The sequence below is a fragment of the Xylocopa sonorina genome, chromosome 8 (assembly GCF_050948175.1).
Source record: "Xylocopa sonorina isolate GNS202 chromosome 8, iyXylSono1_principal, whole genome shotgun sequence".
In the NCBI taxonomy this organism is placed as follows: domain Eukaryota; kingdom Metazoa; phylum Arthropoda; class Insecta; order Hymenoptera; family Apidae; genus Xylocopa; species Xylocopa sonorina.
In genome coordinates, this window is record NC_135200.1 from 8,898,449 (window position 1) to 8,914,465 (window position 16,017).

At 45.9% G+C, this 16,017-nt stretch overlaps 1 protein-coding gene across 1 annotated transcript in view; it reads left to right on the top strand.

Annotated features, from left to right (window-relative positions):
• The window catches only part of Glut4ef (Glucose transporter 4 enhancer factor), a 77,240-nt gene that overhangs the window by 21,230 nt on the left and 39,993 nt on the right, over positions 1 to 16,017 (top strand). Inside the window, exon 2 of the mRNA XM_076899165.1 lies at positions 11,069 to 11,229. Coding sequence (XP_076755280.1) covers positions 11,069 to 11,229 — 161 coding nt within the window. The remainder of the gene's footprint in view (positions 1 to 11,068; positions 11,230 to 16,017) is intronic.

Here is a 16,017-nt window from a genome sequence, read left to right on the forward strand (position 1 = left end):
GCCGCTGGGATAAATCCAGAATATTGTACCATCTGCAGGCTTTCCTGTTTCTTTCCTCCAGCTAATTGGTCTCCGATATTGTCAGCGTTTAATTGGTGATTTATCGAGGCCTAACGTGGTATCGACAGCTCGGCTCCGCTAAGGAACGTTGTGTTTCTGGTTGCCACGAGAACGTTTAATTTATAGGTTCGATACGGAGCGATGTATAGTTGATTTGTGTTGCTGCGGTGTGTGTCGTAAATTATTAGAGCGCAGCTCCCTTGTGACGGTTTTTCCTTTGGTTTCAGCCGTCTCTCAATGAGACGAATTAATTTCAGGTTTAGCGTACGCGTGTTACGATCGTATTTGCGATCTTGTTTGTCGTTTGTTGTGTGAGGACGTTTAATTTATCGGGTCAGATGCTGGTGGCTGTATAGTGGTTCGAGTCATTATGGGTTATACCATTATGAGTATGCAATTATAGTTTTCGCCTCGGTCCCCGATGTTCCTGTTTTCGAATCAGCTTCAGTTCTAATAAATCTGTACCACTCGTTGGTATTTAGGCGCCTGTTTACAGTTTAATTTTAATATAGGTATTTTCTGATATTTCTTGGCACTTTATGCGTATTCAGCATTCTACTTTTGCTCGACCTACATTAGAAATTGAAGCGAAGGTTCAGTATAAATATGTTTCCTTTCAACGGCGGTATTAATAGTCATAAGCAGCATATTCTTCGTCATTCGGACACCTCTATTACCTATGCGTTTAAGTTTCCACTCTTTTTATTTCACTCGTTTCGTTCGGTCTCGTTTCCACTTTACTATCACGTTTACTTTGCATTACCGTCACAGACAACGGCCAAATCATCAACATTTCCGAGGAAAGAAACGGGTGAAATTAAGCCATCGATGGTCTCTGCGCTCTTTAAATAGCACGGAGGTGAGGCGATGTCTTGAGACATCCCCCATTGCAACACGGAACCTGTCTCATGAAATTGCGGGTAGAGGAGAGCTCGGCGCCCGAATGGTCCTGCAAGGGATACCGTTTCATTCGTTGTAGAGACGTTTACAGTTATCATTGTTTGATGGAATGCGGCCTGTCCTTTCCTGTTTTCGCAGCGAGGCTGGCTATTCCAAAGCTTAGCCGAATCCGGAAAGGCCTTAGCCGCCACTTCGGACACTTTGTCGATCCGGCACGGTTGACCTCATCATTATTACATACACGAAACCCACCGAAATAATGCGCAAGGGTAACATATTCAAGATAGCGATCCGTGAAAAATTCAGCGAACCTCGATGCAATTTTGTCGGAAATATAAATTTTATCAATTAATTGGAAACTCGAGTGCCGCGGTTCGAGAGATAATTTTATAAGATAAGATTTCCTTAGTTACGATAAGAAATCGTATAGAAATTTGTATAATTAACAAAATTGAAAATCATATACTGTACGCAAAATGTCGGTCGTTAAATAAATTCAAGGTTGGTGAGTCTCCAAAGATAGGGTTAATCTTGAACGTAACATATATATATTATCCTTGAATCGATTAATTTATATTAAAGACAAACTCTTTTAAATTACATAAACTACGGAGATCATTCGACTGAACTTTCTCCAGTTTCGCAAATTCGTATCGGAGTATATAAAATTCCTGTTTGTATTTACATTTGTACGTGCGGAACCAAAGGATTAACTTTTATCGGACCGATCGATCGACGTATCCGCACAATTACTCAGGTTTTTTGCAGAATAAATCGATCGTTCTCGTTCCACGCCACAGTTGTGTGTACGTATGTACGTACATACGGGGACGGTCGCGTGCACAGCTGCGTTTTTTCATTCGAGACGTTTCGCCGGCCGATTGCGAATTCCTTGGCTCGATAAAGCGGCCTGGTATGCGGCGGTCGTGCGCAACCTTGCGGATTTTGAAATATTCGACCATCGACAAGGCCCTCCGCGTCTCCAGCGGTACGCGTGCAATAGCTACGCTCTTAGGTGTTGCTGTACGCACTTTCCTTTGCGGTTAACTCGGTTTCGGGATCGTGCGAGGCCGCGTCTAACCATTGTTCACGAGGATAATGGAAAGTTAAGCCATCTTTAAGGGTTTCGAACCGTATCTTTTAGTTTTTTTTTGTCACTGAATAATTTAATTGCTTTAACTATTATGCAAATTATTCGTTAGACGGAAATAATTTTCAGATGGACGAAAATTTTAGTTTAACGTAATCAATGTTAATTTAAATCAAATAATGTAGAGTGGTATAGTAAATGGAATCTTCTACATGATGGGGTGGTTTATAATCAGGAAATTAATATCTACGTGATTTCGTAATGTCAATTTGCCGTGGATGTACGTTGCATAAAGGTCATCAAGCATTTGGTGAAAATGTCATCATGTAAAATAAAATATCTATAATAACGCGACGTAGCGAATTGAACTTGAATGATTTGTGTCTTTCGTATAAATCCATCGTTGATGTAACAGATTGCGCTACGATCGTTTGATACTGGCAATTTTTATTAACGTAACAACTCTGTTTTTATTATAGCTATTCATAAAGTTTCCTTGAATTTTCCTTGATACGCGAAACGCTTCTATACAGTGTAATCGTTTCGCGGTAGACAAATCAATTTAGAACAATTATGTGCTGAAACGGGAAGTACGCAGTAATAAATACCCGCCAGTTTTATTGTAAGCTGTGGAACTTTAGGAATTTTCAAACTTCCTGGTTCGAGTGAAAACATTTCATCTCTCTTCCTTGAATTACCTTACAAGGTAAAGAAAAGCAATCATCACGCCGCTAAACTCACTCGAGTTGGCGCATTTCTCCTCGATTAAGATCTTAGACAGTTGCCCCGCAGTCCCCTCCGTCGTTCATTTTTCCATTCATCGGATACTTCACTTTCCACCCGCAGCGTCGACGTTTCCCACCCGATACGCCCCCCACGAGGTGCCGATTCATGAATTACGATACTCGAAATTGCAGATTTCGCGGCAGCGACGGCCAACGCTCGTCCGATCTCGATTCCGTTGCACAAGTGAATTTCGTTGCCCAACAAAAAGCTAGCTCGGCCCGGTTGCGACACGCCGGCTGTGTTGCCTCGCGAAACTCCTCCGCGGCTAGCAATTCGGCGGCACGCGGCGCGGGTGTAGCAGCTCGCCGAAGGTGCCTTGTGAAATGAAGCGAATGCACTTTCACCGGGCGCTCGTTGCGTTTCACAATCCGCCACCGCGATGGAACGAGCGTGCAGCCAAGCCACCGTGTCCTGCTCGCGTCGCTCGACGAAAGTAATTCCCCCGAAAGCCGGAGAGAGAGAGAAAGAGAACGTTCGACATTTTCGATAGTCGTCCGCCATGGTGTGTATCCGGGACTGGTCGCCGTTGGTAAAAAGAAGGGAATGACACAGAAAACCGAGAATAGAATTCTGAAAAAGTTTCTTCTCGCTAGCTGCGCCTAATTTCATTAATTTCAGCTGGGGATAAAAAGCCCGCCGATTTCTCTTTCCGATTGCCACGTAGCCGGCCAGCGGTGCGGTTTTACAGTGACGATAACTGCGGGGCTCTTGATTCGATTTATTCATTGGGAATATTTATTGCCGACTATTTTGACCGCACTCGAACGAGAAATACTAAATGCACAGACAGAGACGCGAACGCATCTTTTCCGATTAAAACCGAGTGGTAAAACCTAAGTCTCCTAATCCCTGAAACGTAGAAAGAGAAAATACTAGCGTTCCTCCTCGCCATTCACCGCGAGCATTTAATTCAAAGCTCCTCCTCCATCGAGACTTTCGCTCCGTTCCGCGTTCGATTAATTCCGCTCGCCGAATCGCGTGGTCTCGCGACGTCATCGGGCACGAGTTTCGTTCATCGGTTATCTAACAACCGTTACGCAACATTGTTTTCAAAAGCCCCGCGTACGAGAGCCGGGCGAGAAATGCGTGCGCGGCCGCGTTCCGTCGCGCACACCAGACAGGAAGGAGCGCGGCCCGGGTCCTTCGTCGAAAGAATTTCAGGCTCGGAGCCTTCAAAGGTCGTTAACCTTGCCGCGTCGTAATCGCGTCGAACCCGCTCGTCGCCTAACAGCGTGTCGAGGGACAGTCGAATCGGACGGACAGACAGACTGTCTCCTGTCGTTTTAGATAAACCAACCGCGGGAGAGTGGTTGAACCCGAACGGAGAGGAGAAAAATGCCCGCCGCAGGGTGGGGGAGAGATTTGAAAGCGGACGGTGAAAGTGCGCACGACTGCAGCGCACGTGGCTCACGGCCAGAGAGCATGGCGACCTCGAGCGTACTTCCTCCTGCAACCGTCCCGGTTTCCACCTTTTTTCCACGCCGAATTTCACATTTTCCTTTTTCTCCTCGGTCTTCCCCTCAACTTTTACAGAGGGCACAGAGGAGGAGCTCTTTGATAATCCTATATGCGGAGACACCGGTTACGTGACCTTTGAACGGTCTTCCGTCCTCCTGCTGGCCTTTAAGCCGCGTTACGAAGGTGAGAGAGTTCGAGTGGAAGAAAGGCCGCTCCTGCTCTACTCCTTTTATCGATTTCTGATTGTGAAGCTGCCCGCGAGATCGTCGAGACCCGGCTGGCACCCTGTACAGGAATACGGGGTTACGTTAGGTGTTTAGTCGTTCGTGAATTCCGAGGTAATTTGAGTACACGTGTTGTATCTTCGTGGAAGTACTCGAATTATCGAGTTGCCAGACATATATTAGCAAGTTCTTGAAAATAATGGGTTTGTTGCATTTTTTGAGATTGCGGAGCGTGCAATGCGAGAAAAATGTAAGCAGGAACTGTTGAATCGATTCGGTACGAAGACGGGGGTTTTTCATCGTTTCTGGCAGCGTCGCGTTCCGCTTTCCTAACGTTTAATCGGTGTCAGCCTCGGCGGCCTTGGACGGCTCTCTGGTGCGAGCGCAGACGTTCCACGCCGCGTGAACGTGTTTCTCGTCGCACCGCGGAGAAGGGGCTCGCGGGCGTGTTATCTCGCGCTGAGCTCTTTCGCAATTAAAACGCGGAATCGTAAATCGGCCTAGGGAACGCGGTAGTCGCGGTCCCAGGAGCGTGTCGCGATGCTCGATCGAAACGCGTGCGCCGACCAATCGACGATTTACGGGCCCCGGGCCTTCGCGAGATACAACTACGGGGTTGTCCACCGACAAGTTTCGACTATCGAGCGTTTCTCTCGTTTGGGGACTTGTTGTGTCGTTCCTCATTGTTAACGGCGTTTCATCGTTACGAATGTGACTATCGATTAGACGAGAGAGATCGAAGAAGATGTTCGCTTGGTACCATCCTTTTTATCTACTTTAAAACTAACGGATGTGTAGTGGTGTTTTTCTTCTTTTCTTCTGGTTGGGATGGATTCTTCTTTGGATTTCAACTGTGCGAGGCTTTCGATCGTTTATGGATGTTCCATTGCACTTAAATGCATCACTAATTAGAATCGTTTCGTGCTTTTAGTTGCTCGTGAATACTTTACTGTATATGTAACCGCTGATGAGGCGAGAATGTGAAAAATGTTCGATTGATATGGATTTTTATCTATTTTCCGAGATTACTTCTCGCAATAGTTGTGGTATCGTGCGTTGAGATGGTTACGCAATTAACTGCGCGGTTAGAAACGACTAGATCATACTTAGCTATGTTATTAAGTAATGAAAGCGTAATTTAGAGATCCTTTGAAATGGATTTTACAAATAATTCTAATTGGAAAGCTAATAATTTTATTAAAATTTTTTTCCTCGCAAGAGTATCCCAGTGTTACGTGAATACAAGATGCAGCTAACTATCCTTGGTCAACCCTCGACTCACGAGGAACGCGTGTCTTCCGCACAGGAGATCGTTCGGATCGGCCAAAACCCCGAATCCCTACCCGTTTCCCATTACGCGTGCACAGAAAGGGGGTTCCATTCACGAGGAGGCTCGTAAAACGGCGGTGCGGTTAATGAACAGCGTCTGGCCGATAAAGAGAAGAAAAAAAAAAGCGGAGCGGTTTTCGGCTAGCACGCGTAGACGAGCCACGAAAACGGGTCTGCCAGCTGCGTTATATACGTGTTTTAACAGCTGAAAGTAGGTGGGACACCGACGAACGGCCCCTGACGCAGACTTTCCTCTTTTTTGTTTCATTTTTTTTTTCAATCAGGGTTGGATCGCGACATTTTTAGGCCCCTTGCGACGTCAGATTTTCGAACCCTCCGTTTGCGTTCATATTCTTATAAATGCAGTTAGAGAAGTGGGATTTGAATAGAGATTTGACACGTAACCCACGTAAAGTTTGTTCTGCATATTTTTGCATATTACACGTGTTCTATGCGTATTTCTCAGTCCGTTTCAATTACTCGTATATAACAGTTAAACGAGTCTGATATAAGTAGAATTAGTGAAATTATCCAGACATCAGTCGTGAAAGATACACGCAAAAAATTCAACGTCGCAAAGATGGCAACGATAAAAAGAAGAAGGGTGCTCGGTATGAAACACAAAGTGGGTAACGAGCACAGTGTAGGAAGCCAGGGTTCCTCCCATCCCTGTGTCTCGATCGGTCAGCGGTCGTTCGTCAACGAGCGAACCGAGCCCCCACCTGGACGGCTCGCAATTCATACGCTGTTATCGTGCAGGTCATAATTGAAGGCTCGGCGATCGGAATGGAACGGTAGCCGGTCCCCGCGTGAGAGGGAAACCTCGAGTGGACGTGGACGCGCGGCCTGCCGTTCGTTACCGGCGTATTTACATGCCGAATTCAGTGGCGCGTGATTCCTATCTTGTCCCGTTGCCGGTCGGATTAAAATTATATAACAGGCCGGTGGACCCCGGCCCATTTCGGGCGGGCAGCACCGATATAGCCGCCGCCGGCGTGCCACCGTCACGATTCCACGGACCGGAATAAAAGTGTCCGTGTCGTTCCACCGGCTACCGTTTTCAGGTCAGGCCCCGCTAACTGCTTAATTGTTCTACGTGAAATTTCAATTTTGCGACGATTCTATTGCCTTCGAACCTATTATATTGACCAAAACAGTATCCGGAGATTTGATCGGAAAGGTTTGTTCTGGGCGTGATCTACTTACATCGTTTGCTCTTATGCAATCATTATAGAGACAGGAAATTGTCTCCATCTATATCTGCATACTTATCTATAAGCATTCCATGCATATATATGTATAATACATAGACATAGCACTTAGAGCCCTTACAATCTGCTCTTGCATCTCTCTCAACCCACCCTCTAGAATCGCTTAGGTACTCGGATTAGGTATTCGTTAGATGAATGAACATTGAAATCACTGTAGATACTTGGTACTTTCTATATTTGAACCTCTGCCACGCTTCAGAACTCGAAGAACGCGAACACGGCCGCCCACCAGTCATCACGAACGGATAACCTCGACGTCGAAAACACTCGCGTTTCGATTTCACTTGGATACCTCTTCTCCAGTGGATCTCGTGGATGTCGTCCCGCTGAAAGTCACCAGAAGGATCCGAGAACTGGGCGCATTATCACTGAAACCGGCTGTTCGTAATGGGGATTCCCCAAAGAGATCACCACGGATCGATGCAACCAGCGGATCCTGTTTCCCGTACCCGTTCGCGTGGACTCGCGCGTTGCGTTACACCGTTCCGCGCAATTATGAGCGCGTGCAACCGGACGGAGGCGAATAAATTCGAAGTAATACGTGGCGTACGCTTTTTCCGCGAGTTCAAATCGCACGGCGGATGCACTTGTGCAGCCGCGAGTCGTCGGTCAGAGCCCACGATAATGCGAATATAATGACGACCCGTTGCCACGGGTAAACAGTCCGCCGGGGTTGGGTCGTCTCCGATCGTTTTCTGCATACCGGGTGTACCAACCAGTATTAGAATTTCTCTACAGCGGTTTTCGTCGCTCGCTCGCCGCTGTTATTACTATTATTATTCATTCTATTAGTTTTGTTTGAATAGAAATATTTAGCCTGTTGCATCCTTGTGTTAATGGAAGTTGTCATCGATGGAATTCCACTCTGAAATGCTTCGCTATTATCCGATGTTGAAGAGGCTTCAGAGATTATCGTTGTGGATATTGAATTGTATACAATAAAATTGGTAGGATGTAGCTTCACCCTTCTGCGTGTACGCGGACGTTGGTTAGGGTTCAACGTTTCCGGATGCGCCAGTCCTTCGTTCCTTTTGCTCGACGGATGGAATCGGTGTTTGATCTTGAGATCGAAAATTGGGATATTTATAAATATTTTTTTTAACTCTTATTTTTAGGGGCAGTATCATTTTTTATACTGAAACTACCGGAACTATGATTAAAGTAGGCACCGTGAACGCTTTTTCTTTCAATCGCAGCTTCTTACGTATCTGGCTTTCATCCATTAGCGATCGGACTTTTTGTAATCTCATTACAATATCTTCACTCTAATAAATTAATCTTCGTTACAACTTTTATATAATGCACTAAAAAAAAGCGACTGTCACTAGATTAATTATAAAATTAATGATAGTGATATTTCATGATCAAGGAAAAATCAGCATAAAAACGCGTGGTTCTTGCCGTGGAAAAAAAGCAATTTACTTTTATAATAGAACAAAAACTTTGTTCGATGTTTAAAAAGAAGAACAGAGACAAATCTAATAAAATGAATCGGGAGATACGAAGGTGAGAAGGGACCCTTGCTTTGAAACGATATCGGTCCCGTCTCGACCGATTCAGTCGCTGATAAACGCCACTCGGGCCAGGCTCGATAACCGGCTAATCGTAGGATTTCCTGGATATTAATGCGACGTTTGCGACCGGGAAAGGTGTACCCGCGAAAATTCGTCTGAGAGGTTAACTCCCTGAAATAGCCCCGTTTATTCGGATCACGGCCTCATTCAAATCGCCTTACCGCCGCGTCGACGAGACTCTGTTTCATTTCGTATCGTTTAAAGGGTCCGCGTTCTCTTATTATTATCGTTGAAACGTTTCAGGTCTATTTCCTTGAATAAAAAAATAAAAGTAAAAATGTAGAATGTAACGGTACCAACGGAAACACGAAAGTGGAAAGTCGAAGGTATTAAGCACGCGGTTAAACAGCAGCATATGTATACGAGGAGAATCCATGAATAAAATGTAACGCTATTAAACGCGGCGCGTTCATACGTACGAATCGTAGACGTAGGCGAATGAACAGGACGCGGAGTGAAACTATACCCCAATAAACAGAGCTCCGTGCGTTTCGCATTTATGAATCCCTCTGGCGTTCGAACCGGAGCAACGAAATACCCTATCGAGTAACCGAAGCCTCGTTTAAACGAGTATCCATCTAGTCTAACAGTATCCGCGAGTATTTTTTCTCAACTAACGCTTCCTCAGGGCAGTGAGCAGGGGCAACCCGTGACGATCGCGCGCGCTCGCCTATTATTACGATGCTTAATGGTAATCAATTAGCTCGTTTCCCAACCGTTTTAACGCGTCGATTAGAATTCGCGCGCTGTTTGCACGCTCCAGTTCACCGAGATCTTTCCCCGTGGAAAACCTAAAAGGACACCGAGTGAGCCCCAGCCTCGGTTCCACTCTTTACAGCCTCCCCTCTTTCTCTTACCTCGCGAGGAACACCCCTCTCTAATTATTCCCAGCCTAACTGGATTAGATTCGTGCCGGTGGCTACTTTTATATTCGATATTCATTGACAGGATAATTATTCCCTCGACTCGTATCAAACGGCTAGCCGCGCTTTCAGAGAATTTTAATTAATCTTCGACCGCTTTCCCAACATTAGCAGAGTTAATAAAATATCTGTAATTTTTGCAATAAAACAAGTTTAGATGGAGAAGATGTGTTTAATAGTCTAGGAACAAACGGGACCGAGTCCACGTTCAACAACGTTCGTTTCCCACCGTGAACGCCTTGGCGAGGAATTCGTAACCGACAACACGTTCACGCATTTTCTCGCGGTTTCTCATTATCAGCGATAACCAGGTTCCCAGGTTTTTCTGCACCGCGTGTAATCGAGCCTGGCAATTATTCAAATGATATCCGACCTCCGATCTATTTGTTTTATTGCGATTAGAGAGGCAATATGGCGTAGTTTGCGTAACACGGTTCGGTTCGTTGATTCTTCGATCTACGTACGTTTGGAAGAATTAAAAGAAGACTTTGAAGATTAGGATGTTACTCTGAAATTACGTGGTATTCTAAAGGGTTAATTATAGTTTCACAATTGTGAAAATGCAATTTTTCACTGCTTCAATTTTTCAACTCTCCTCTGAAGCACTACTCCGGGATGAAACTTCCTCGAGTTTTCTTCTCGTACCGCTTAATTATTCATCTGCAGAGAGAACAATGTTACCCGAGCGGTAAAAATTGAATGAAATCCGAAAGTACTTTTTCCAACTCTCGCCTCGAATTCTGTGAGTACGTGGGACAGATGGTTTACGAAGTCAGCTTATGCTAATCGACGGAGTATCGGTATTCCGTTCTGTAGCAGCGAGTAGACGGTTCTGCTGGACGGAGACGAGTCGAGCACCAGGGAAACGTAAATAAAATTGCAAATAACGCGAACGCGAGATGACGCAACGAGCGTGTGATTAACGCGCGTGTCTCTCTATCACGGGCCGCTCGTTCCTTGGACGGGGAACGGTGCTCGGGTAATTACGAGGAAGTAATCACGGTGGCAGCGAAAGTGTCGAACTTTCACCTGCCCCGATGTCCTTTTTCACGAATCATTGCGAAACGAGACAATGGAATCGATGGGAGACGACAGTCGGCTCGATCAGCTTCTACGTTTCTTGCGCGTCCCGGACATTGCCGTCCATACTTCATCGTTACTTCATTACCATAACGTGTCTTCGAGATTACGTATCTGCGTGTGTATCCAAATTTCTTCAGATTCGATGCTTTTTTTTTCTTTTTTTTCTTTGCCACTGTACCTTGCGCGTTGCATTTTATTATTGTATCTAACCTGACCGAGAGACGGTACTCGCGAAGTATTCTCGAAGGTTTGATCGATCCAGGACTCGAGAATGTTAACGCTACGCATGATACCGTAGTCTTATAATATGAGAAACTGAAATTTCGGGTGTGACATTCCATCTGACGGGGGTACGTTCATCCTGTTGCAGACGATGAGGCTGACCAAACGTATAGACGAGGTCAGGTTGCTCGAGTCACGTAAGAGCGCCCGACTGGCCGATCAGGATACAGATTTCGCTAGACTCGCCGATATGGCTGGTGATCGCAAACGGGCCTCATCTCACTCCATCGATGTGCCACACGTGATTGGGTAAGTCCCCCAGTTTCCATCACCGATCTCTACCTCGCGGCTCGAGAAACCGGCCGTCCCGACATGCAAATTCGTCACGTAAATCAAATCGGGCACCGCCGCGTCCTTCGGTGCCGAACGCCACTTACTTTGCCGGATACATTTCATATCTCTCTCCGCCGGTCAAACGTTTTCACTTTCATTTTATCTGCCAGGCGATTCTTATTAATTTATAGCTATCACTATTATATTTATTCGGTTACTTTTTTTTTTTCTTCTTTTTTTTTTACCTTTTCTTTAAGCGTGATTTATTTCTGCTGTATCTACGCATAGATCGAGTACCGCTGTATCGGGATACGATACGTATTATTTTTATCGATGGAGATGCACAAAAGGCTACGAATATATTTGCTAAAATGCAAAGATATAATTATCCCTGTGGCAAGTTTTCACCGATCAACTAACACGAGACCGTTAATAGGTTTCATTACGCCCCGAAGAATCCCAAAAAGACGCACTCCAAACTCCTGCACGCGTGTCTCGATTATTCCTATGATCAGCTCCCAGAACAAATCCTGGAAGACCCCACGAACTAACCCGTCGAATCGCCAGACGAATCGCCAGAAATAATCGTGAGTACAATTCAATTCCTGCAAGCTGTCAACTCCAAGCTGGGTGACAAGAGCTCATCGAAACGAACCCAGCCGCATAATAACCTCTCACCCGTAAGCACCGTTGTATTTCAAAGGAATTTGTTTTTAAATCGAAGCCAGAGCTCGCGAGTTGATCGTAAAAGTGATGTACGGCCGGGTGTCGTAACCCAGCGCCATCTCAGCCTCCCTTCGAGAAGTCCCCGGGATCCTTCCACGCTAGATTTAGCGCGGGGACACGTGTGAACGCTGTCTCCGTGCACACCTACCCCCATACACTGTCGACAGAAAGTTTAGAAGCCCCATCATTTTCAGCGGCGCGACTTAGGGCTAGTAAATTGGACGTTTACGGCTCGTTTTTTTTAGATTAATTTTTTTCCCCTTGGATTCAAACGAAGAAATGTGACTATTCGAGTACTTGCTCGATTTATCTGCTATTAATAATAAAATTCGCGGTGATAGGTAGGGACGTTTGTCATTGGCCGTGGAACTTTAATACGCGCGCCATCGTTGCAAGTGAACAGCGTGTCACCGATGATCTAAGAATGATTAATGCGATCGTAGATATGTAATTAGGAAATAAATAGAGGATGAACGCGATTCTGATCAAGTTTTTGCGTATTGTTCTTTCGTTAGCGATAACACGTGGGACAGTTATGTATTTGAGCGATAAGTTGTGGGTAACAGGGGAAATTAATGTACCGCTATTAGAGTAATATGAACGCGTTAGTGATTCAATCTGTTGTGTCCCCTACGTGACAAATAGAGGTCTATTATGGAAGGGTGGAGAAGAGATGTTTAGACGTGGCATATATCATTGGGGTATTCGGTGAATGCGAAGAATTTATGACACCAATGGAAGCGTCTAAAAATTAAAGAGAGCATAAATACATTTCGAAATTTACACCACAAGGATTAACTAGCAAGAATCTACGGTAATTGTAATCTCAGCTACACCTATCCATTATTATACATAATAGCACTTGGTTACGTAGCCATCGTTAGACTACACGTGTTATGTATTCACGAGAAACTGAAATGTGTAAAAAAGTAAGCACAGTATGCAAACGCGTAACGCGCAAGAAAAATGTCCGAATCAAAGTTTATTTCACGTTATTCAGATTCGACGGGTGTGTAGCTCTGTAGAACTGCAAATATCAACTAGTTGAGAAAAGAGCCTCGAATTGCCTTGAAACTTTCTGTCGACAGTGTACACGCACACGCGCACCCCTTCGATCTGTTCGTCCGTGTCCCGCCTAAAAATCGAAGGTATCTCTCCGGTCGAAAAAGGCCGCGCTCACCCGTACGTCGCACATCGGGGTGGGAGCGTTAAAAGGCGTCTGGTTCCCGATCGTTAGACCGTGAACGCACCCTCGCCGGACACCTGTCCCTCGCCTCTTTCCACCGCACGCACTCGTCCAAGCGCTTTCTCCTCTCTCACCCCCGTGAAACGTCCCGGAATCCGATCCAACCGTCGCGATTCGACGACGTCCAAGGGGGACACGTTTCGTGGGAGCGTCGCGCGTCCCTAGGGGTGACAATTTTGGCTAATACCGTGCGTCGATTTCATTTTTTCACTTTTTCCTTTCTCCACCTTTTGGTTTGATAAGATAGGGACATCCACTGTGGATGTGTGGGACGTGGTTGTAGTTTTTTAATCTATTTGGGACAAGTTATGGTAATCTAGACTGCGCCACGAGCAAAACAGGAAGCACCTAAATTCGCGCATATGTTATTACGAGCAAATTAAATGATGCAATCGTAGTTTCCTGGAATGTTAGATAAATAAATACGTTCTTCTATTATTTGATAGGATCGAAGGCTAGTGGGTTAATTAGACGTTTCACGGTGTATTTATATTCGAGTCGTTTCTATTTTCATTTTCCTCGAACAGACACTTTCCGAGAAATTACGAACGAATTAACGTTCGAGGGTTGCCGTATTTAATTATACGAGATTAACCATCGTGCTAAATTTTCGGCAATTTTATCGACCCTTGCGCCCACTTAGCCGAAGCAATGAATCAAACGGTATTTATATTCGCCGAACGAAAATTTTATCTCCGCTAACCGTCGCCAGTCACCGTTGACCCTAAATTCAACATTTTACGCCCCATAAAGATGAAAATAAAATAAATATATGACTCCATTAAAAAGTCCGCCGTGAAATAGTCATTTCGCGCTGAACTGCTCCACCTCGACGATACTCCCGAATTCGTGGGTGCAGGTATTTAGTCGGGTGCCCTTTTTACCCCTGAAAGTCCCGTACGCGGTGTGACGAAACAGCGGAGTGGATTTGATGATTTAGAACTGTGAGACAACAGGTCGTCGCGCGGTAGCGTTACAAGCGGCAGTTTCATTTTTATGGCGTTGTACGAGCGCCATGGGACGACTCTCCTCTTCCACCCCTCTTCGAGGACGCTTACCCGGGAACGTACGTGTCTTAAAGGTTGTAATAATAAACGTTGAATTGTTCTCCTGCCACAAATCTTGCCGTTGCTCGAGGAAGGGTGGGGAGCTTGTTCGCAACGATGTAAAGGGTTGAATATTAATGCGGCCGTGTTTACTGTGGACGAATAGTAGCTTGGATGAGCGTGGGGGAACGTTTCTTCTCTTTGCTAACATCGAACACACTCTCGTTGTCTCTTCATTTTATCGTCCATGCGTACTTATATTCATAGTAGATATAAAAATAGATAGATAGGAGATATGCATCGAGGTTTCTACAGATAATTTTTTTAATCGACATTCGGCAGAGGTCTGTTTCACGCTTCGCTCAAAAGTTTCCCCATAATAGCTTCCATTTTAAATTCAAATTAGCTCAACGACGCCATTAACATCTCTTTACGACGAAAAAATCGCAACGACACGGTAGCAAGAAAATTAACTTTGAGATCGGGAAATATAAATATCCGTTCGGAGTCGGGTCATCTCGAATGAATAATAACGTCCTCCCAAAGACTGGTCGTCTAGCCAGCCCAAAGCGCAGCGGCAAAAAAACTCTCGGCTCCTCGACTTCTATCGTGGAGAGGGCCCCGAAACCCGCATTTCCACCCACCTGCGCCAGGAGATCCCCGTCTTTTCGTCCAAAAAGCCCTCTCCCCGTGCCTCCCCCTCGGTCTCTCCGCCATAATCGCCTACCATCGAAGAGAAGGGTGGAACGGCTGTTTCACGAAGCCAACGACCCCGTCGTCGTCGTCGTCGTCGTCGACTTTTCCCTTTTTTTTTCTTTCCCTCTCTTCCCTCTCTTTTTTTTCCCTTCTCTGGACGAAGTCGTGCACGACCAAGGCCTCGAAGATCCTCCTCACAAAGGACGACTGCCACCGGCGACGGGTAGCAACGGGGAGGGAGGGGTTAGCGATGGAGGGGGCGGAGGTGCAACGTCCGGGGCGAAGCCACGCAGGTAGACGGCCCGCGTCGCTGTTTTTGGTCGGCGACTGCTTACCTGCCTCGCCTCGCCTTGCCTTGCCTTGTCTTGTCCTGCCTTGGCTTGCCTTGCTTTGCCTTGCCTTGCCTTGCCTTGCCTTGCCTTGCCTTGCCTTGCCTTGCCTTGCCTTGCCTTGCCTTGCCTGCACCTGGCCATGGCACGACCTGCCCCACGCGAAAGGAAAGGTCACCGCGGCTCACCAGAGAAATCGAATGCCCCGCGATGGCGCGTATCGATGACGAAAGAGCGCGCGTCGGGCCCAACGGGCGGGACCTTGCGCCGCGGCCAAGGATACCGCGCGAAAATTCGTCACCGGTGACTGCCCTGTCGAGGCTGGCCCCTACTAGAGTCAACCCTCTTCGTTGGTGCGAATCGGATCAACTCGTGATATATTCTTTATCTTGTATGAAACTCTCAGAATTATATGATACGTAGAGTAGTTAAGCAGCGTTAAGTGAAACTCGGAAGTATTATATGTATATACGAGTGCTGCATCGCGTCTGCTTTCACTGAGAAATTCTTGAACAATTGGTATTGAGCAGTGGTGATGTACGAGCTTTTGGTAGATGGTTGGGCATGATACTTGTGATAATTTTTTACGGAATTAACTCATGATCGCAGATAGAGACAGTTGTTTTATTTATATTCCACTTTGCGATTTATAACACGTGCTTAAGTAATTATGGAAGAGACTGTAATAAGGGAAGTTTTAACGTTGTAAATCTTGAGATAG